The sequence below is a fragment of the Furipterus horrens genome, unplaced genomic scaffold, assembly GCF_987537825.1.
Source record: "Furipterus horrens unplaced genomic scaffold, mFurHor1.1.pri manual_scaffold_12, whole genome shotgun sequence".
Classification (NCBI taxonomy): Eukaryota; Metazoa; Chordata; class Mammalia; order Chiroptera; family Furipteridae; genus Furipterus; species Furipterus horrens.
The window spans coordinates 92,757,353-92,779,327 of NW_028327182.1; the positions used below are offsets into that span (position 1 = coordinate 92,757,353).

Here is a 21,975-nt window from a genome sequence, read left to right on the forward strand (position 1 = left end):
GCCTGCAGTCTGAACATCTTCTCGACCAGCGGGATGCAGGTCTGGCGGATGGGAACAGACGGGAGGAGGCAGCGGCTTCCCGGTGATTCCTGCTGAGCCGCCCTTGGCATCAGCCTCTGCTCTTTGATTTGTTCTGTTTTAAACCGTCTTCAATTTCTCTCCTGGGGAAGGGAGAGGGGGGCTGAGGAGGGCTTGGAGTCCGCCGGGCGCGCGGAGCGGTTGGGGAACCTTGGGAAGCTGGCAGGGCCACAAGCTGCTGAGAGCCTGGGTCTGCGGGACGGGCACCCACCTGCGGGCTGGGGTGTGGGCAGGCCCTGGTCCTCAGGGCTGAGGGACGGCAGAGCCAGCCCCTCCTTCTGTGAGCCGGGCCGGGCTCTGTCCAGGCCAGCGCTCAGGAGAAGGGACACTGTTGTAGGTGAGTGAGCCTGGCGGGGCTGCAGGCACCAACCCTGGGCCCAAGGGCACCTGAGCAGGGACTGCAGGTGCGGAGCGAAACCACAGGGCCTGGCGCCGACCTGAGAGGGGGCTGGTGCGGACCTGAGAGGGGGCTGGTGCGGAGGGGCCCTGGGCGTGGTGGCCGGTGCCTCGCTTCCATTAAAACAGGGAGGGGATGTCCTTCTTTCAAGTGTCCCAGTCCATGCCCCCCAACCCAAGTAGTTTAGTTTGTCTTCCGCAGGTTGGTGGCAGCTTTGTACCCAGAGCCCCAGCCTGGGTGTCTGGTCCCTGCGGATGAAGGAACTGAATGGGCATGAAGACCCACAACGAAAAGCCTTTGAGAACCATAGGTCAAGGCTTCTCGAAGGAGCCTCAGGATCTGGGCCTCTGAGGGCCCCCTCTGGCTTCGTGGGGTGAGGTGTCCAGGGACAGAGATGGGGTGACACATGGTGATTCTGGGGCCTCCTTGTTGTGGTGGAGGACAGCTGTGGCTCTGGTCCCTCCTGACAGGGACGGAGACAGGAAGGGAGGAGAGCTGGGATTGTAGCCCAAGGCCATGAGTGGGGTGGGGCCCGGGGGGGGGGGGTCCTAGAGGCATCCTGCCCTGGCAAGCTCCTAGCAGGCAGCACTGTGCACCCTACTGCCTAGTTTTTGAGAACTATGACATTGGTATTTACTAACTTTAAAAATTATAAAAGGATAAGACACTGTGTAATTTCTGTGGAGATGACAAGTCAGCTTTTGCTCCCTTCCTAACAGGGCCAGCCCAGGGAAATAGGAGCCCCAGGAGCGGAGGAGCCCACAAGCCCTGGCTGCGGCTGGCACTGCCTGAGTGGAAGCTCTGGGTGCGTGTCTCCTGCGGGTGTCACAGGAGCTCACGGGCTGCTGCTGCTTGACTCTGAGCCGCTAATTAGTTCCTCAATAATTCAGAGCATTTCTTTCTATACCACAGACAGCGGACATTTTAAAATTTAGAGGGCATTTTTGAAATAAGGGTAAAGGTTCCAGAGGCATTCTGGATGCTACGCAGAAAGATAGCTTCTTAGGATTTCACAGCGTGCATGACCGGACTGCAGGTGGGGCGGGGCCCTTCCCGTCCACGGGCAAGCCCCGGGGGGCACTGCCTGACCGCTTGTGGGGGTCGGGGAGCTGGGCCTGCTCACTGCTGAGGTGGGCCAGACTCACCACGGGGCCCCCAGCTGGTGCCCGTCCGGGGGGAGCCCAGCGAGATGGGGAATGTGCAGAGGCGCACAGACGTCAGGGCTGGGGCGTCTTGGAAAATGGGAGGAAGCCCACTTAGCTGGGATTCAGGCTGTGTCCAGCACGTCCCGGCCTTGAGGGCTGAGTGAGCAGAGAGACTGGCATCTGAAGTGCCTTGGGGCCTGGGACCCCGCGCCAGAGCCTGACTGTGGCTGCATCAGGATGCTCTGTGTGATCTCCCCCTGCCGGATGCCCAGGACCCTGCAGCCCCAGCTCAGCCCCACCTCCTTCAGGAAGCCCGCCTGGTTTCCCTGGAGCTTCCCTGCTTGCTCTTTTTGGAAAGAGCGTGTGTCTGTCTGCCTCGGAACTAGAAGGGAAATCCTAGAGGACTGGGTTCTTTCTTTCCTGCGACTTCCCGCAGTGGCCCTCACGTGTACGGTGGCCCCAACCACGCTCTTGCTTCAATCCCAGCCGCGGGACCGCGTCTGCTTTGGTTTCATGTGAAATCTAATCAGCAAAAAAAGACCCACCACTAAAAAGCCACTGTGAAGCCCGGGACGAGACCTCTCAGAGAGTCCTTGGGCTCCAGCCCTCTCCAGGGCCCCCTCTGGCTCACTGTGGAGACAGTCGCCGGGGCAGGGTGGGAGGTCCCTGGTCGTGGGCCCTCTGCTGTCCAGCCACTGAGGCCATCGCGGACGGCTTTCCCAGCTGGGCAGACCTACCCAGGACCCCCACTGTCAGGGAGAGCAGGGCGGAAGGAGCTGTCTTTCACCAGGATAAGCAGGGAGGGCCCCAGGCCACTATATGTCACGCATTCCTACCCCTAGGCCCCTCACCCCATAGGGGCTAGTCCTCTTTCCCTTCCAGGGGTACCCCCAGATTCAGTTAGTTTAGTGACCTCAGCCTTGGGCAGCGGGGAAGGAGCCTGGTTGGTAACAACATCAGCACGAGCTCTTCTTTTCTAGTGTTTTATTCCCATTGCGCTGCGCGCGCACAGGTGTGCACTCTCTGGGCCTGGGAGGAAGGGGCGGACAGGCTTGGGCAGAAGTCTGGGCGCCGGTTGAAGACGGAGAAAACTGAGGTGCGTAGGCAGAGGCGGTGGCCTCGCTTGGGTCAGGCCGAGGTGGGAGCAGCAGGTAGCTCTCCGTGGGCTCAGGCCTCTCCTGGGAATGCTCAGTTTGCTTTCCTTCGGCAGCAATGGGCGGCGCCGCAGGAAGCGCACCGGCTCCTGTTGCCCTTTGATTTCCAAGAGTGAGGCAGGCCTGCGCCCCCATCTTAACAAGCGGCAGAGCGATTGGGAAGCCCTTGCTTCCAGCAGCCGGAGCCCCAGCTCCGCTGCCCACGTTCCCATGCGGGTGGGGTGAGGGGGCCTGGGAGCCAGCCTGGGGGCAGGTTTATGCAATGGGTCTCCTCCCGAGGGCTGAAGTCTGCTTCTGGGGTGAGCACTTGGGTTTTAGGACGGGCTTCCCAGGCAGCCTCCAAACACGGCCCCCTGTGCCCGAGCGGGGAGGGGCCAGGCAGAGGCCCCGAGAGGGGAAGCTGCAGCGCTGAGGCCACGGCTTACTGGTGGCAGCATCCGGTGAACTCGAGGGTCCTGAGATCTGCAGGCTCTCAGGGTCTGTGCGTGTCCACACGCATGAGTGCATGCGCGGGATCGTGTACGTGTGAATGCATGTGTGCACACGAGTGTGCACATGTGACCATGTGTATGCATGCGGGCGCACGTGTATCGCATGTGCGTGCACGCACGTGAGTGCATATGTGTGCATGTAGCATGTGTGAGGGAGTGCACATGTGAGTCAGATTGCATGCCTGGCTCCTCTCCCCAGCACTCCAGCGCCCAGGGGCAGGAGAGTGGCTCCCCCTCCCTGGTGAGCTGGGCAGGGTGCACAGGGCAGGCTGGCTCACACAGAGGCTGGGGCCCCCAGGAGAGTCCTGCCTGGGGCCACTGCTGCCACTGCAACGACTGACGTCTGTCTACCCAGGTTTGGAATCCAGTCGCTGGGCTATTTTACTTTTTATGGGAAGCTGCATGCTCTAACTTGGCCTTTATCCAAGGTGATATTTTGGCTTTAATGCGCCAACTCTGTTCTTCTTTCTCATTCCTGTGAAAACTTGTGTACATAAAACGGGGGCTATGTATGGAGTCCCCTCAGGCCTGCAGAAATGACAGCCACGGGCTGATTCTGAAGGCAGGCCACCCGTTCAGGCTGGCCCTGCCAAGGAGCATCCATTTCCTTCTCCGGGTGACAGCTGGGGACCACAAGGTTGAAATCCGGATTCGCGCCTTTGGTGGCCTTGCTGGCCGGGTAGAGGAGGGATCATGGGGGGGGGGGGGGGCAGGGAGGGCAAGGGGCGGGCAGGCCCTGCTCAGGCCTCAACTGCTTGGGGGAGAGAATCAGAGAATCAGGAGGGAGGTCACTTTTGCAGGCTGCTGCCCCAGCCCTTCCCTGGGGGGTGGGGGTGGGGGGCTCCCTCAGGAAGAACGCGCCGCTCTGAATTTCAATGATCCGTCCTTCTGGGAAACTGCTCCGAGCGACAGGACTGTTCAAACATGAAAAGTAGGAGGGAGACAATGTGATCGTTCAGAATTCACCGTTTTCGGGGCGGCAGAACGCCACCAGCCGGGGGACAGTTCCTGGGAGGAAGGGCCTCATTTTGATCTGCCAAGCGGGAAGAACATTGTTGACAAAGTTTCTGCTTGATGCGAATGGAGATGTTCCGGGGGCGTTTTTGCAAGGAGCAGGCCTGAGCGCGTGCACGAAGCAGAAGTAATCAGTCGCTCTGCGGAGCTGGCCCAGCCGGGGGGCGGGGCCCTGGGGGGGCGGGGCCCGGGGGGGCGGGGCCCGGGCGGCCGGAGCAGGTGGGGGCTCCCGCCGCCGCTCACCGCCAGGGGGCGCCCGAGCCCTTTCCGAACGCGCCCGGGTCGCCGCGGGGACCAGCCCTTGGCCCGGGGACCGGCCTTTGGCCCCGGGGCCGCCCAGCCCTGGACCCTCCTTGGGATTTCCTGTCCGTGCGGCCCTCGGATGTTAGGATGGGGGGGGCTTTTCATTCGCGCAGGAGCCAGATCCCCGGGGATTGAAGGGGCGGCAAGAGGGCGGCCTCGCGGGGCGGGGCGCCCCTAGCGGAGGATGCTGCGCGCTGTGCGCCCCCCGCTGTTTTCCTGGGTGCTGGCGCCCTGACCAGCCCTCCTCCGGTCATCCCTGCGTCCCCTTCGTCCTTCGGGGGGGCCCCTCATCCGTGCGGAGCCTGCAGCACGAGCTCCAGGCCTGCGGCTGCTTTTTCGTTCTGCACGACAGGGTGGAACCTGGAAGGACACTGTCAGAGCTGGAGGTTTTAACTCGGCTTGTTTATAGCCTTTTGTCCATGAGCCAGGGACAAAGGACTCTCGTTTCCTGTGCTATCCTGGGTAATTATTTGAGGTCCATCTGGTCTACCAAGGGAGCCCTATGGTTTTTCTTCTACGCCTGAGAAAGATATGTGATTAGACACCTGAGCAGTTGCAGCCCAGACAGCTTCCCTCTGCGATGGGTCCCATGAGAGAGGGAGGGAAGGAGGGAGGGAGGGAGAGAGACAGAGGAAGTCATCATGGGTGCAGAGACAGGAGTCTTGGGGGAGAATCTCCTGATAATTAACTTTGGATGGAAATTTAAGATAGGGCAGTTTCTTCACTTATATGGTCATTAATCTCTCAGGTGATAAGAACTGCAGGTGGAAGAGGGGTTCGGTGGCTGCCTCACCCACTTCCACGGAGCCCTTCCGTTGTCAGCTTCTCCGCATCCCGTAGAGCACTTGCTCCTTTAACTCCTTGGGTACTTGCGCTCCCCGCACCCCCGCCAGGGACGTTAACTGGTGGAAATTTTAAAGAATTCATTCTGAGCCAGCGGACCACTTGTAAGTCCTGTCTGTCCTGTGCAGTGAGTGAGAGCCACGTGGGCGGAATTCAGGACATCTCTGCACTCACGTGGAAGAGGGTGGTTTCCCTTTCTCTCTGTGGGGCGCGTGCCTGCGGAGAGGGCCACTCACGACTCACACAATAAGCAGAAAGAGCAGACTGTGACCGAGCCACGGACTTGCCCTGCAAGTCACAATTTACGCTTCTAATTTTAATTTCCCTCCGCTAAGGCCCCAGAAGGATTTATTAAATTTGCTTTGTGGAACCCATTAACTCTAAACTGAATAATGATGTTCCTCTAGGCTTAGAATGAGTTTGTAGTAAATTCTCTATGCACAGGCCTCTAGGTTCCCTGCATTCCTCCACGACAGAACGGTCAGTCGGTTTGTAAATGAAAAGGTTTACTCAATTCACCTACGAGTTACTGGTAATTAACTGACATCAAGAGACCATTGCTTGCAGAGGTGGTGAGGGGCCAATGAGAACTCTGGCAGGACAGGATATTTATTATGTGGCTTCAATTAGAAGGTAGAAAACTCGAAGGGCTTATCATTACCTCTTTGGAACTCTGGCTTAACTCTGGTGAAAATGGGTAATAATGACTTATAGCTAAAATTTATTTTGTCACTGTTTTGGTAGGCTGACCAAAGCCAGGTGAGTCATTTATAGAGAATCTAGCTAAATAGCCCGACACATATGCGCCAATCAACGGTTTTTCTTTAGAAGTCTTTTCAGCCCCGATTGGCGAGGCTCAGTTGGTTGAGTGTTGTCCTGTCTTGTAAAGCGAAAGGTCACTGGTTTGACTCCCACTGAGCGCACATGCCTGGGTGGCAGGCCCTGTCCCCACCTGGGGCGTTTGAAATGTTTTTCTCCTTTCTTCCTCCCTCCCTTCTCTCTAAAAGTAAATAAATGAAATCTATTCTAAAAAAAGAAAAACAAAAAGGAAATCTTTTCAGAAATTATGAAGTCACTGACATTGCAGAGCAGACTTTCTTGTCCAAGCTGTGGGGGGCTGAGGAGGTAGGGATACCAGGAGGTGAAGGGGAACGCTAGACACACGCCTAGGGCAGCTTTACAGTATGGAAAATGCATGTTGTGACTCTAAATGGTGGCAGCTCAGGAGAATGGGGGTGGCAGGGAGGGGTCTAGGCCCTTCCCGGGAAGTGTTTCTAGACTACATGACAGAGTGGAAGGTACTTGCTGATAGGAAATCTCTGCTCACCTTGGCTTGAGCCGCTTCTGTGAACTTGGACAACTCACCCAAACGTCTCTAAGGCTCTTCGGCTCCAGCTGCTAGAGTTGGATGCATTTCATGGATTCAGTGCTGGAATCAGTTCCCTGCTCTGAAGGGAAGTCGGGTGATCTGGGCGTATGTGGAAGGGGTCACAGCTATGTTGCCCTTCAAGGCTTCTCAAGGGTGGGCTCACTCTGCTCTGCAGGAGCTCTAATGGCACCCAAGGCTGGTGGGGGCAGTTCATGGCCCCAGGGGACTTCCTGCTCCTCTGTGTTGCAGCAAGTGAGCTGTGGGGAGTGTTGGCTGGGTGGTTTTGTGACAGACAGACACACATGATGTGGCCCAGCGCCTCCCGGGCTTCCTCTTCAAAAGCACCTCAGCTGATGCGCTGTTCAGCCTGTGAGGGAAACAGCTTCATCTGGGAGCAGGCCAGGATAAAAGGAGAGAGAAGCTGGTGAGCAGGGAGCGCCGTGGGCCTGGTTCCACAGCGCATCAAAGGCAGAATTCTCTCGGCTTCAGAAGTGCTGGCATCGAGGTCGACTGGAGGTGTTTATAGTCAGGTGTGGGACTTGCGCTCAGGCCTGGCACTTAGAACCACACGCAACTATTCGGTCACGTGTGGTGAACGTCACCAGATGAGTGCCACTTCCCCAGGGCGTGGCGGTAGTACGGCCCAGAAAATTCACTCCTAAAATCCAGCTTTTACCTCCAGTGTTCTTCTTCACATTTGTTCAGACCTCGCTTTTCAGGAAAGCAGTGTAGAAAGACGAAAGTGGGAATTTGCGTGCATTTTTCTGGATTTCCCCAGTCTGAGCCTGTCAGACTCTAATTTGAAGAGAAAAAAACAGACCGCGTTGCCAAGCGAGTGACCTGATTCTCGTTGGATCAACATGCTATCAAGTTGAGGTTGTCACTACAAAGCAAGTGTGAAGAAGCCCGCCTTTTCAGACCAGGCTCAAAGCTCCGGCCGGCCAGCCTGGAATTGCTGAGCCAACCACCCTCTAATCAGCTGAGCCGCATGTAGATTTAAACATCTGCAGGAGCCTGGAGCCTGGAGCATCAGGCCCGAACTGATTATTCTAATCAAGTGTTTTAATTAAGCACGTATGGTCAGGATCACAGCAACGGGCTCTGCTTTTGAGCAGTATGTTTTTTTTCCCCCCATCTTTACAGTGATAATGTTTGGCTTTGTGGGGGTGTATCGAATGTTTTTCTAAAGTAGGCCATGGCAGAGTCCCCTGCCAAGTGCACATTGCTGACATGGTGCTCTGGCCGGTGGACACTGACACAAGAAAAAAAACCAGAAGATAGTCCCAGCTGGGCTGCAGGTGAATCAATACCCCAACCACCGTATGTATTTGCATCCTCCGCCCTAACACACAAAAGCAATGCTGGCTAGCTCAAGATTAAAAAAAAAAAAAAAAAAGAACACGCACACATTGGGTTGGCTTTTATTGGAGTGCCTAGATGCAGTCTGTAGTCACCAAGGTATGGAAAATTCAGGTCACATATAAAGTTAAGAAGGCAAATGAAAAGAACAATACAAATCAGACAAAATTTACATCTCAAAATATCATGAAAGCATTTTGACTGGCTTTGCCTAAAATACTTTGAATATCAATTTCTTTTATTTTTTTTTTGTAAGCTAATTCTTTTCATTATACAGTTTCCCCACACCCCAAACTCTTAGAAAAAGGTCTTTTGTTTACATATTCCCCAAGGTCACTATTTCTTGTAAAAGCATGTCCGGATCACAAGTCTTTTTAGGAAGGAATAGGCTCATTATACCTACTAACAAGACACTAATTGGGTTGATTTGACTTCATCTAAAATGAGCACCAGGAGATACTGTAAATCTGTTATCTGGGCCAGTGTAAAGGACCAGTCTGTGTCGAGAAGAGCGTAAGACTATGATTTCACTTCCGTCATGTGGTACAAGCTTTTTCACGGTCAATACATCAGGAACATTTCTGAGAATTTAGACTCAGAGCCTATTTCAACCAAAAGTACGTACAGCATGCTAACTCCAGTCCTGCAGAAATTCCATCGAACAGAACTGCAAACACCTAGGTTACCAGTTAAAAAAGAAAATGTAAAACAGAGCCATGTTTATGTGGTTTGAAACCTCATAGTTTCCTAAATTGGGGCTTCATAATACTTGCCAAAGGGTATCCAGGATAAAAAATATTAATGCTAATCTGTGCTTTCATTCTAATAAAATATCAGCATTCATTAGAAGATTAATTACTTCGGTATGCTCTACCAAATACACAAAGACAGTAATAGCACTGATACTGTAAATTCAGTAGCTATTTTGAAAGTTTCCCAGCCAATCTGTTTAATAAACACGCCTACTGTGCAATTTAGAGTATGTGATACATACAAAGCAGTTAGAAAATTATTTTCAATACATCACTTGAACCTTTATATTTACGACATGTTCACTTGCTATATTTTATCACCATTATACATAGAGGAAAACAGTGTGTACTATAGCTCAATGAACTGAGAAATATTTTCTAAAAATATTTTTTTGTGGCTGCATTTAGTGCTAAGATTTGCGAGAGTGGCTCGGCCAGCACAAAAGTGGAGGTGCGCTGTGCCTTTCCCCCTCGCGCACGCGCGCGCACGCTGCAGGGCGCGGCTGCCAGCTCGCCGCCGGCGGGGTCTGCCACCGGCTTCCCCGACACAGCAGAGGCTGCCATTCACACCAGCTCCCAAGCTGGTTGGGGCGTGTGGGCTTATAGGAGCTTCCATCTTCCCTCTTTGTCCCTCTTGGTGACCCCAGGGTCCAAACCCAAGACTAGCAGAGTGACCCTGACCTACTCCATCTGGCTCTCTCACCACTGCTGGTTTTTTGCTGTTTCCCCTAGATCTTCAGACACAGGCGTATGGTCACGACTCCATGAGATCCTCCCCTTCTCAGTTTCCCCGGGCATCTGATGTGATCTCTTGCCTCTGCCCTGAAAAGGAGCTTCAAGGAATGGTAAAGACCCTGTGATTAAATGATGTCGACTACCCCTAGACTTTTAGGGCCGGGAGAGGGCAGCTGGGACACCTCCTGCCTGTTCTTTTTGTCCCTTATCTTCCATTACATTTCACCAGCCTTAGGTTTCTACTGTGCCTCTTAGTTGACACTGGCGAGGACAGAGGTCTGATGGGAAAGAGAAGGAAGAGAAAGGAGCCGGATAGCCACCCACTTAGGATTGCACTGTCCTACCCATCTAGTGATAGAAAGCTGCACATTGCTTCAACCTAATACAAAAATATGAACACTTCTGGACATTAGAGGCATAAGTTGTTATATCTCTACAATATAATAATTTATACTGTACAGCTATAACAGATAACAAAAGGTGCAATCCTTTAAAAAAATCACACGGTTCACATGTTTTTATCGTTTTATTTTTAAGTATAAACCTTTTAAACACTTTACATAAATTAACTCCTCTGAGACTAATATTTGATGTACAGTAAATTGTAATTCATATAAAAATCCATAAACAACTTGTCTCACATAATTTACAAAAAAATCAGGGGTTCCTTTGCTTCTCAGTGACAAGGATGGTATCTGCCAGTTTTTTTCTCCCCGAGGCAAACCACGCCAGCATCGCAAGATGCGCCAGGAAGTCCCCGAGGAGCAGAGGTCGCTGTGCCAACGTCCTTTTTACAAAGCAGCACAGGGGGAGCAGTTGGGTTGTCTATAAATTGTAAATTTCGCCCCACATTTCAAAATTAACAGAGATATAGATCACATCCTATGCAGAGACTACTTCTTTGTAAGCAAAGGTCGACAACTCGGGAATATTTGGAACCACGGTAGGCCTTTTTACCCTCGTTAAATACAGTGCCTCAAAGGTACAGCTGGCCCAGGGCAAAATGCTTGGCCTTTTATTTTCCTTTCTTTTGATTACTATGATTTGTTCCTTTTATTAGTACCTTCAGTCCAACGAGTGCAGCGATATGCATATGTAAACATATTCTTTAAAGCCGATCACCTTTAAGGTCATTCAGAAAAAAAGAGTTCTGTTTTCTTTTTTTTTTTTTTCTCGTGGATTTTTAAATGTTTTAATAGCGGTGTCATTCTCACAGAAGGCTCTTCAGGGTCGGAGAGTCCCGGGCGGATTGTGCTACAGACACATCTGAGCAGAAGGGCGTTGGGCGCGCGCTCCCCGTCCCCGCGGGGGCGGGGTTACCTCTTGCCGATCTCGCTCTGCCGCAGGAACTGGACGTTGTTGGCGCTGTCGGCCAGCTCGGGGTACTGCTCCACCGACAGCACGTAGTAGCCGTCGTAGCCCTGCACCTTGCCCGCGCTCAGCAGCTGCCGCTTCTCGCCCTCCGTCCACAGGCGCGCGCCCTCCTCGCCGTCGCGCACCCGCTGCTGCTCGCGCGCCCAGGCCCGGGCGAGCGCGCGCTGCCGCGCCTGCTCCAGGATGCGCGCCTTCTCCTCGTCCAGGGTCATGCCGTAGCGCACGTGCAGCGCCAGGGCGCCGAACTGCATCTCCACGTCGGCGAACCTGCGCGTCCTGCCGTTGACCACGGTCGTGGACTGCGACACGGTCACGTTGATGCCGTTCTCCAGCGCCTTGCGGCCGCTGGTCAGCCGCAGCGTGCCCAGGTCGCTCTCGGGCGTGCTGGTCTTGATGAAGTAGTGCGTGTCCTTGCCCTCGATGGTGAAGTGCAGGTTCTCCAGGTAGAAGGCGTTGTTGAGCACGGCCGCCACCTTGATGCAGTCCTCGTTGGCGATGTTGAGCACGTTGGTCTGCACGTGGCCCTGGCTGACGGCCAGCATGACGCCCTTGCCGATGAGCGACTTGACCGTGGCGAACCACAGCCACGACTGCGCGCCGCCGCCCTTGCGCCGGCTCACCTGCACCTCGGCCATCTTCCCCAGGGACAGGAAGGCCTTGGCCTGCCGCGCCACTTGCTGCTGAACTCCAAAGATGGGCTGGAAGGCGAAAGAGAACAGGGGGGACAGGGGAGGGGCACTTTAGAGCGCAGCTGTCGCTCCCGGGTGCCGGGAGCCGGGCTGCCTGGCCGCGCTCCCATTCCCGACAGCAGGGGGAGGGGACTGGGGGGAGAGCTCCAGGGCATTTATTAAAAACCTCCATCGGCCCTTTAGAGATGAAAAGGCTTCCAGAACCCTGGGTGGAGAAATGCACTCAAGCTGCCCACCCCTCAAGCTGATCCAAGATGTGGGATGAAACATAACATGTGGTAACTAATTCCATCACGTATTGGAGCTCTCTAGCTTCTAACGTGGGCCAAGGAGTCATGTTTTTAGCTTTTTTTTTTTCCTTTCAATTTCTGGGTGCCCTTTTCTTTCTGAGTCCGTCCCGTTTGGGGAACCCAGCTCACCCAGTCCTTCATCCCAGCAGCTTTCTCGGGGGGTGGGGGGTGGGGGGGGGCTGCAAGCACAGGAGTGGACAGGGCGGGTGCTCAGGGCCCCATGGCTGCGTCCCCCCTCACGTTTTGAAGGGCTCGTGCTTTAATTTTGGGTAAACACTCTACTCTCTCCTGGTGAACACAATTCAGTTCCATGTTGCCAGTGAAACTGCAGAACTGAAATGAACAAGCGTGAGCGCACCGTGGGACAGCTGGAGATCGCATGTATCATAATACTTGGGGAAAACGTTTATTTTGTGGAGACGTAGGGGCCGTGCCCCATCTACACGGGCAAACAACTTAAATTGGGGGCATCCTAACTCAGCCCTTTTCCTATACTACCAGATGTTTGTCTGGCCGGAGTTTCCCAAATGGAAACATCTGCTTCGTTAGCGGCAGTGAAAGAAAACGTTTGTTTTGCCGACCTGGGGGCGGCTTCCGTGTCTTTGCCAGGGACTCCCTAGGCCGTCCTTATGGTGTCTGTCTCTTGACAGAGCACCTGAACCGTATTTCCAAAGCTGCCCAGGAAGGCAGCTGGTAATTCCACGGGTACAGTCCAGACTTAAATGTTTTCAGACGTGGTGGAAAGCCACACACAATTAGGATGTGCTTGTTCAAACGCATCAGGAAACTTCGGCGTGTCTTCCTGGCACGTTATCAGGGCAGAACATACTTGCCATCAGAAATGTTAAAATGACTCGCAGGCCCTGGAAACGGACGGGTTTTGCTTTGCAAATGTAAAGATGACATCTGAAAAGGAATTGCTTTTCTGTGATGAAACACATACCAGAAAACAGAGGTATTGACGCTGTGTATGTGCGTTTTAGACACGGTTGCCTTTTCTCTTTCTAGTCATTGAAATTATAGGAAATTGCTCAAAGGGAGGGGGAATTAATATTTCTAAGAAACTCTGCATTCTCATCTTATCATTATGGGCTAACCCAATTTCTTGATCTCTAATTTTTCTTGCTTAAAGCTAGAAATTCTAGTGTTGTGCATCCCTTTCTGACCTTTGAATGGTGGAAAGGAAAATGCCATTTTCTGAAACGGCAGCTTTGACTTTGCAATTTCCATTCTTTTTTCTTTTGCAGAACAGTTAGAGGCCTCCTGATCTGTTATTTCCAGGAAAATTCCCTATCACTTAGGGGAGCCTTGCATTTTATTTTTAATTGTTTCCCATGAAACGTTGTTAATATTTTTTTAAAAGGTGAACTTTGGGGCATTGTTTGTGGGCTGCTGATTTTGTAAAATGGATCTCCTGCCTTCCTGTTTATTGTATCTTTGCATTCGAGTCCCCAGGGCCAAAAATGTGTTTTCATGGGGGTCTCTGTAGAAGCCTTGCACTAAAAAAGAAAAAAAAAAAAGAGCTTCTGCATTTTTATTACCTGTTGATAATGTCTTTTTGTGTTTTTATTTGCATCACTAAAAACAGATCCAAGTCAGTTTCATTGGCCCCTGGTTTGCTGAACAGAAATGCAGAGAGAAGTGCTTTTCTTCCCAAAAAGAGTCCAAGAATTAAAAACATGTCTTTGGTACCGTTTTCACTGGGGTAGTTTGGTTAAATATGGGTAAAAAAGACACAAGTAAGCTCTTCATCCCCTTCCCAGAGTTTTGCCTTTCATTTCTTACCGGTACATCGTCCCACTGCTGACTCTTCACAAGTTCGTAAGAGGGTTGCGTTAAATCAAATTTGGGAACGGGGAACCCAGGAATAGCGTTGTGCAGATGGAAGCCAAAGGTCACAAGCCAGCTGTTAACATCTAGGAGAAGAAGGTTCCAAAGGAGAGGCATTAGAGTTATCCTGTGCTTTCACAAACTTAAGTTCTTACCTGAAAGAGAGCCCAGATTCACAAGTAAGAACCAGAAGAGTGCGTGTTTGCCTGGACAATTCAAAACCTGCTCTCTGTTTGTAGACGTGAAGACAATAACCTCAAGAGCAGAACGACGGCCGGGGTCAGAGAAAACGCACAGCAACAGATACTCACGGACACAGACCAGATCAACCGTCATGAGTGCCGCGTGGCATCCTGTGTTAGTAAAAGGGATGGAAAAAAGGTGCTAACAGTGCACAGCAGCAGGAAAGAACCGCTGTTGTTGAAAACAAATGGAATTTGTTCTGTAGTTAGTGAGAGCTGGTTGAAAATAGAAGTTGCGTATCCCCGTCTTTCAAAAGCGACTGCCTAAGGATACGCGGAGTTCCACAACCCATTTTCTCTTCATAAAAACCCAAAATTGAGGGTATTAAGATCAACAGTAGATGCTTAATCAAAGATGAATGCTGAGAGCTGGCAAGAGTGGCCCAGAGCATACGATTTCTGATTATCATCAGTTAGGACTTCAAAGGCTCCCTGTGCACAGGTGGAAGGAAACAAACTTTTTGGGGAGAAAACCTAGAAACCTTGAAAATGGTATTTTAAAATAGCGCCACGTGACCCCAAAAGCCATTAAGCTCCGAAGCAGGCTTTTATTCTCTTCTGGAGGCTGTCACGTTACGGAACTGCTCAGCAGGCCTGCGGTTTCATGTGTACAGTTGGGTGTAGATTATTTTATATATTAAGCACATTGCTGGAAAATTTGAAATTGCATTTCACCTAATATATTTTATGCTGTTCCATCTCTTTTGATGTTTCTCAGAAAGTGCTGCTGTGGCATTCCCTGCAGTCCACGTTGCTAGAGAGGGTGGGCTTAGGAGCTGGGGGCCTGCCTGCCGTTCAGCCAGCCCCTGTCAGCACCTCCTAAATGACGCACGTTTAACTGTCGGAATGATGGAGGGCCACGTGTTCCTATTTCCTTCTTCGGGACACAGACTCTCATCTCACTGCCAGGCTGGCTGGTCCTTTGTCCAGGCTCTAAAATCGGGGGTGTTCTCCTTTTGAATGAGGGTGGTAGTAGGGGGGAGAGAAAACCCCAAGTTCATCATGTAGGATGGAAAGTGATATCTGTGTGTGTCTATCTGTCTGTCTGTCTGTCTGTCTGTCTATCTTGTATTTGGATAAAATTCTCATGACTGGTGGAGTGTTGGAGGCAAGGGTTCTCCCACTATGAACAACGTCTGTGTAACAGTGAAAATCAGGGGGTCTTAAGTATTGAAAAGCATCGCCAAAATATGGGGACTTGAATGTAGGTTGGTTGCTGAATAGAACACCGAGAGGAGGGCTTGTAGCCGGTTCGCGTGGCAGAGAGGCATGGAAAGCTTCAGGCGGTCTGGGAAAGCAGGAGGCAGGTGTGAAACAAACAGGGGCCAGCGTTTTGAGAGTTGTACGGAGATCTGAGAAAAGAGACGTCTTGGTATGCTTCAAATACTGAGCAAGACAAGAGACAGCCCAAAGGAGCCAAAACAAAGCAAACTAAACCAAATGAAAAACAGAAAAAGGAAAGAGGAAAGGCCCTTCCTCCAGAAAACAAATGTAGTAAGGAGGTTGACGGTGCCATGCAATTCAGGAATGACAGGTGGAAGCGGAGGATTCAGAGTCCCTGGAGTAAAGGAGTGGAGAGGTCAGCTACTTAAGGGACCTAGGGTACTGCTTGCTGGGATCTTGTCTGTTGCACATCCCAGTTAGGTGGTGGCAGAAGTGGGATCGGATGTTTTACATTGAATCATGCCCTAAACTTGGAAAGATCTTAAATCTCTATCCTGAAAATTACATGATACTGGCAGGAAGATCAGTGTGTCTGTTAGTCACCACATGGCAATGAAGACAGGAGAATCAGAGGGTGCACACAGGATACACGACTGAGCAGCTACTGGGAGACACTGTCCCTTTGTTGTCCTGAGGTGACGGTGGTGAAGAGACCTCCCAGGGGTGAGATCGGGAGCCACACCGTGTTGTATTTCACATTGATTCTTTCCACCAGTGTTAACGTCTACAAAGCCACACAACTTGTAGGAGAGGAGGTGGGATTGAACCCCAATTTGGAGACCGCAAGTTCAGTATGTTTTCTGCACCTTCTATGTCAGCTCCTTTAAGTGACTAGATTCCTTGTTATTTCAGAAAACGTGGCCCTGGGCACTGGCAGGCAGAACAGGAAGTCACAAACTATATCTCAGTTTCCCTTTTTGGTTTCTCTATGGCTCCGTAGAGAAATACATTTAAGAAGTTAGGCATTTGATCTTGCATGAGTGAAGTGTAAAATTAAAGAAAGAAACACCAATTATTTTATGTACTCACCTACAGATTAAAGTAATTCAGTACCTGGAGAGGAAATAAAATTATGCTTACCTGTGATGTAGTCTTTCACATCATGGATTTTGCTCGCAGGGTTGTTATTTCTGAACATGTACAGGTTAAAAGGAGCAGGGTCCTTCCCAATTCTCCTCCAGATTTCTATGTCAGGTGTTGTCCATCGTCCGGCCAAAATGTCATAATCTCTCTCTCCGAAGTGGATTAATTTTGTGAGCGGGTCATACAAGCCACCATGAAATCCAATGACCAGCTGGAAGTCAATATTGGAGTCAAAGTAGATTTCGCCGTACGCGGTGTACTGAATCTGTTTCAGCATAAGCCCGTTGCTGCTGAAGACAGCCAGGGGTGTCCCTGTGTTGTCTGACGCAATGTAGAACTCGTCCCCACTGCTGATTTCCATGGCAAAAAGGTGTCCTTGGAGATCGTAATAGAGGGAAGTAATTTCTGAACTCGAATGGTTGTAGACATGAGTAATCCTAGTGGGGTACGTGAGGTCAGCATAAAAAAACTGCAGGTGCTGCCCCAGACTGGTTTTGCTGGACACACGCCTTCCCAGGCCATCATAGCGATAGACCACTGTCCAGCCACTGCCTTTACTGTAAACTCGAGTCAGCAGCCCCTTGGAGCTGTACTCAAAGATCTCTGTGCCTCGTTGGCGCAGAAAACCATCCTCGTCCAGCCGATACTGGACATCACCCAGCCGGGTGATCCTGTCTCGCAGGTCGTAGCGAAGAGGCGTCAGACGTGCGCTGTTACTTGGGTTCAGCAAATGGAGGTTTCCATTCAGGTCATAGTTGTAACGCCACATGATCTTCTCGTTCAGATAAACCGTCTGGAGCTGCCCATCCACGTCATATTCATATGCATATTTGGTCGTGTTGGCAAAGGGCCCTATTTTAATCTCTCTCTTGGTCACTCGGCCCATGTTGTCATACTGAATTGTAATCCAGTACATGAGTGACCTGAAGATCTCATACTGAATTTCCTTGATGCGGCCGTGACCATCGAAGTGCTTCGTGTAAGTCATTACCGCCGTGGAAATGATCTGGTTAATGTCGTAATATATAACTCCGAATTTCCCAAACTGCTCCACTTTGCCAGAGATGTCATCAAACTGGTAGAGGTCAATGGGTAGGGGCGTTTCATTGATGACACCCTGCATGCTGGTCACTCGGAAGCTGTTGTCATAGCTGTAGTCAAATCTGGCATTGACCATCCCGTCTTCACTGAAGCGGAAAATCTGCCTGTCAATCAGGGGGCCGATCTGCCTGTACCTAATGGTGCAAATAAAACCATCGCTCTGGAGGTTTACTGTTTTCAGGACGCCCGCTGTTTCGTCGTAGGTAAAACTGACTCTCGTGCTGTCATATAAAATTTCCGAGAGCCTGGTCTGCCTTCTGTACTTGAACAAGACCCTCCGGCTGGTGCCCAGGAAGGCCTTCTGCAGCAGCAGCCCCTCCTCGTTGTAGTCGGTGATGACGGAGGCGTTGCTCTCCGGGGGGTTGTAGATGTTGCGGTAGTAGCCGATGGAGCGGATAGTCTGCATGGTGTGGCGGGCCACGCTGGGCATGGTGATGGCCGACAGCCGGTCCCACATGTCGTATTCGAAGATGTACTGCCTCTGGCTGTGAAGCAGAAGCACCATGGACTGCAATGAGAGAGCACACTATCAGCCACTGTCTGCGAACGGGGGAGGCGAGAGCAGGTTTCGGGGCCGCGAAGACGCGGAGGCATTCTGCTCGAGGAAATGGTTTTCATTTTCATTGCATTTTCCTTGACCTTACATGTTGTTAACGATTCCCTGCCTAATTTGCTTGGGTGCTTAATTGTGAGGGGTTCTGCCATTAGTGGCTCGAGATTCGTAACAGGCTACTTGTCAGAGCTGTCCCGTCCCTTCCCAGGCACTCACAGCCAGGCGACAGATTGTCAATGGATCTGGGCAAGTCAGAACCCAGGCATGGGCTAAGCCGCTTTGAAGGCAATGTTTCAAGGGGGAAACGGCGTATGGGAAATGCAGTGCTACCCATGATTAGCAATTATTTAGTAGGGTGGCTTTTCCCCTCATGTGACTGAAGAGCCACTCAAATCATATTTTAATTTCCAGTGGATTTGGGGGAGGAGCAAAGCATTCAAAATATTATTTTCTGAAGAAGAGACATAAAATTAGCCCCAAATGGATAAAATGTACATAAAGCACCAATGTCAACAAACGTTGCTAAATTAATCCTGCAGGGAGCGAGAGCTATAAATGCCCTTAATAGAAATATGACCCGGATGTGGTTTTTTGGTTTGCAAATTCTTTTTTTTAAAAAAAAAAAGAAAAAAGAGATTTTGTTTTTAGAGAGGGGGGAGGGAGGGAAAAGGAGAGGGAGAGAAAGATCAATGTGAGAGAGAATCATCAATTGGTTGCCTCTTGTATGCGCCCTGACAGGGGACAACACGTGACCTCGGCGTGTGCTCTGACCAGGAATCGAACCAGCAACCTTTGGCTCTACTGGACAATGCCCAACCAACGGAGCCACACCGGTCAGGGCTGTTTGCAAATTCATGTGTGGCATCTGTGGTGACAATGAAATCCACATTTTGAAACTTCCTGTTGTGAGGACCACACCTGTTCTGTACCTCAGGTGCTGCAAAAGATGGTTTCTGGGCTATACACTGCTTTGGTGCTAAATTATGAAGTGAATAAACACATACATACAAATCAGCTTTGCTTATTTTGCACGTAATGGCGGGAAGATGAGACATGCATTCATGAGGCCAAGATGAGTTGGCTGGTTAAGGAAGCTTGATAGTGACACAGAGCACGTGGCGGGGGGGTCTTCCCTCGAGAAAGCTTCCTCTGCACTATTCGGCCTCAGGGAAAGACCGCAGGAGCGGAGGATGCTGGCGTTGGCAGCCCTCTCGGGATTTCTGCTCTGCTCGTGACACAGACATGTCCGAGGGTCATGCTTTTTCTCTTCACTGTCCACCATCTTCCAGAGGAGCCCGAGTGACTTGCCCCTGCAGCATCTCCTCTGGGGACAGACCTCGGGTTCTTTGCATGCAGGTGGTCAGCGTCCTGCGTGTGGCCCCTATAGTTCACACTCTTCCAGGGGCACTTGGACTATCGCCGAATTCATAGGACTCAGTGTGCAGTTTTACAATCATTAAAAAATCCCATCTGATGGTAGTCAGGGAGACATGACTTGCTTGCCTATGATTAAGTTTTGGCTTAGTGTGCCGATCCTGGCAAGGAAATGGAGGTAGTCTGGGTGGCTTTTAGGGATTTTGGTGACGTGATGAGTAAGTGCCTGCAGGCTTTTCTGACCCCCATTGATGTGTGAAGGTGACAGGCTCCTTGCTGCCCTTAAACATTTTTCAGTCACATTTATGATCACTACCATCACCGTTTGGGGTCTAGACATCCAGAAATACACTCTCTGGAATGCATTTAAGTTGGGAAAGGCGTGCCAGGATGAAGCAATGGCCCTCTCCCAGTTTCTCTGGCGAGAAGTTGTCTGGGGGCTGGTGAGGTCGGCGGGGGAGCTATTTTCTAGGTGTCAGGATCGGTTCCAGGAAGGTATGTGTGCAGGGGGCTTCCTCTGCAGCCTCAACACGTGGCCAGTCGGGCGGCCCCCTGTCCCATGGGCTGGTGAGCATGGACGGCCGCTGTCCTCACCCAGGCGTGCGCAGTCCAGTATCTCAGGCCTGAGTCCCTTCTCAGGGGAGCACATCAGTGGGTTTGCAAGAAGAAAGGCTGGCAAGTGGGGTCCTCACGGGAGGCATCCAGAGCTGGGGGGCTGCCCGCAGACAGCAGCCTCTGACTGTGAACTGTGGGCCTGACACTGGTTCTCAGGGAGACCAGGATGAGACGCGACGGCACCAGCACAGGGCAAGGCTGGGGCTGAGGGGCTGGGCAGAGCGCCCACATCCAGATGTGGGAAGTGAGCACAGCGGTGTGGACGTGAGGTTTCCGGCAGCAGAAGTTCCCCTGGTGACACAAGCAAGCCCAGAAGCAGTGACTGTCTGGGGCTGAGTCTGTCACGCAGGCTTCTGTTGCGGTGGCGAGTGCTCTGCGGTGTGTGAGGTGGCAGAACTGAACACCAGATCATTTTCTAGGGCTCACGTTCATTTCAAAGGCAAGTGAAGGACCCTATGAGTATGCTCTTTGGGGGACCATATTTCTTAAGAAAGGAATTACAGGGAGATGGTCCTTTCCTTTTACCTTCATTCCCCCTGCTCCCCAGTTGCTACCCCAAATCACACACCACATGCCTGAGCATTTTGCACGTGTGGACCTTGAAGTCTGCTTGAGTATTGTTCACAGTTCTTAAGAATGGAGGGTAAAAAAGCCCGAGCTAGGATGCTTTCCTTTTATATGCAGAAGAAGGGGCAGATGCTGTAGGGTACTTGACGTGGGGCTTTCTAAAAAGTAGCCTCTTTCAGTGAATAACGGGTAAGGAAGTAGGACCTACCCGCCTTACAAGGCCATGTGGAAGCTCTGCCAGGAGCAACACAGACCTGACAGCTTTCACCGCGCTCCCTAACCGAAGGCTCTTCCTTCAGTGAAAGACCCCGTGCTGAGATGATTTACAAATGACTTACATGCCCGAGGTCTAATTTGTGAACGTGGTCAGTGTAGAAGCTTGGCAGGTGGACCTTGTTATTGCTTGTTTGTTTACAGCATAAATCACTTAAAAGGGTCTCAGGGAGTAGAACTTAACTAAGGAGAAAGTACTCCGCTAATGCAGAAATTTATCACTGCTGTACGAATGTGACTTACATATCAATATTTAGAATAATAAATGGAACATGGTCACATGTCACTATCTGCCCCCCCTGCCTCCCCGCTGTAGCACTCTGGGAGATTGCCAAAAAATATTAGTCATTGCCTCTCTGTCCTCACTGTCAGGGCGCTGACATACCTTTTCTAAGTATGTGTAACTCCACGTTTTACCGTCAGCGAAGACCCTGGACACAATCCTCCCCTGTCCGTCATAATCCACTTTCTCGCTGGTCGTTCCTCGCTGGATGCTGGCGATCTGACCGGTGGATGAATAGGTGACATTGACGGCCATCAGCTTGCTGCTGGGCAGCCAGAGAGTTGGGTGCCCTGATGTGTCGTAGGCAATCCTCAGGAGAAATTTACGGTGGTCGTCGTAGATCTTTTCCGTCTTTGTAGTTCGATCAAAGTCAACTGAAAGGAGGTTTCTGCCATTGACCTGTTCGAACACAAAGAAGAGGATGAAATAAATCATGCTAATCCAGATCCGGTCCCTCCTTACCCTTCAGGGTCCCCACTATTGTTTAAACAGCATTTACGGTGATTGATTCTCTATGTCAGTAAATTAATTTCGCAACTTCTTGGGTACAAGTGCAAGGCGGTAGATTAACTGCTCTTCTAAAAGGTTTCATTAAGCAGAAAGACAGGCTGGCATTTGTTCAAAACCTTTTCAATTACATTTTGTAAACTTGAGCAACTGATCAGGAAAATACCAGAACGTTTTTGCTTTAAAGTTTGTCAAGAAGATGCGAAGGTGGGAAACCTAACATCTCTGTAAATTGCTCCAAGCCGCTCCCCCCACGAGCCCTGGAAAGTAATTGCCTAGTAGATTAATCGTGGCTATATTAAATAAAACAGTGGTAAGTGTGACTAGTCC

At 51.2% G+C, this 21,975-nt stretch overlaps 1 protein-coding gene across 1 annotated transcript in view; it reads right to left on the reverse strand.

The window, feature by feature from the left end:
* Positions 1-10,153: 10,153 nt before the first annotated feature.
* Positions 10,154-21,975, reverse strand: part of TENM3 (teneurin transmembrane protein 3) — a 296,626-nt gene continuing 284,804 nt past the window's right edge. The window contains exons 23-26 of the mRNA XM_090258721.1: positions 21,241-21,537; positions 16,370-17,981; positions 13,779-13,909; positions 10,154-11,712 (exon numbers count right to left, since the gene is read on the reverse strand). Of these exons, the coding sequence (XP_090114847.1) occupies positions 10,957-11,712; positions 13,779-13,909; positions 16,370-17,981; positions 21,241-21,537 (2,796 nt within the window). The 3' untranslated portion in view covers positions 10,154-10,956. The remainder of the gene's footprint in view (positions 11,713-13,778; positions 13,910-16,369; positions 17,982-21,240; positions 21,538-21,975) is intronic.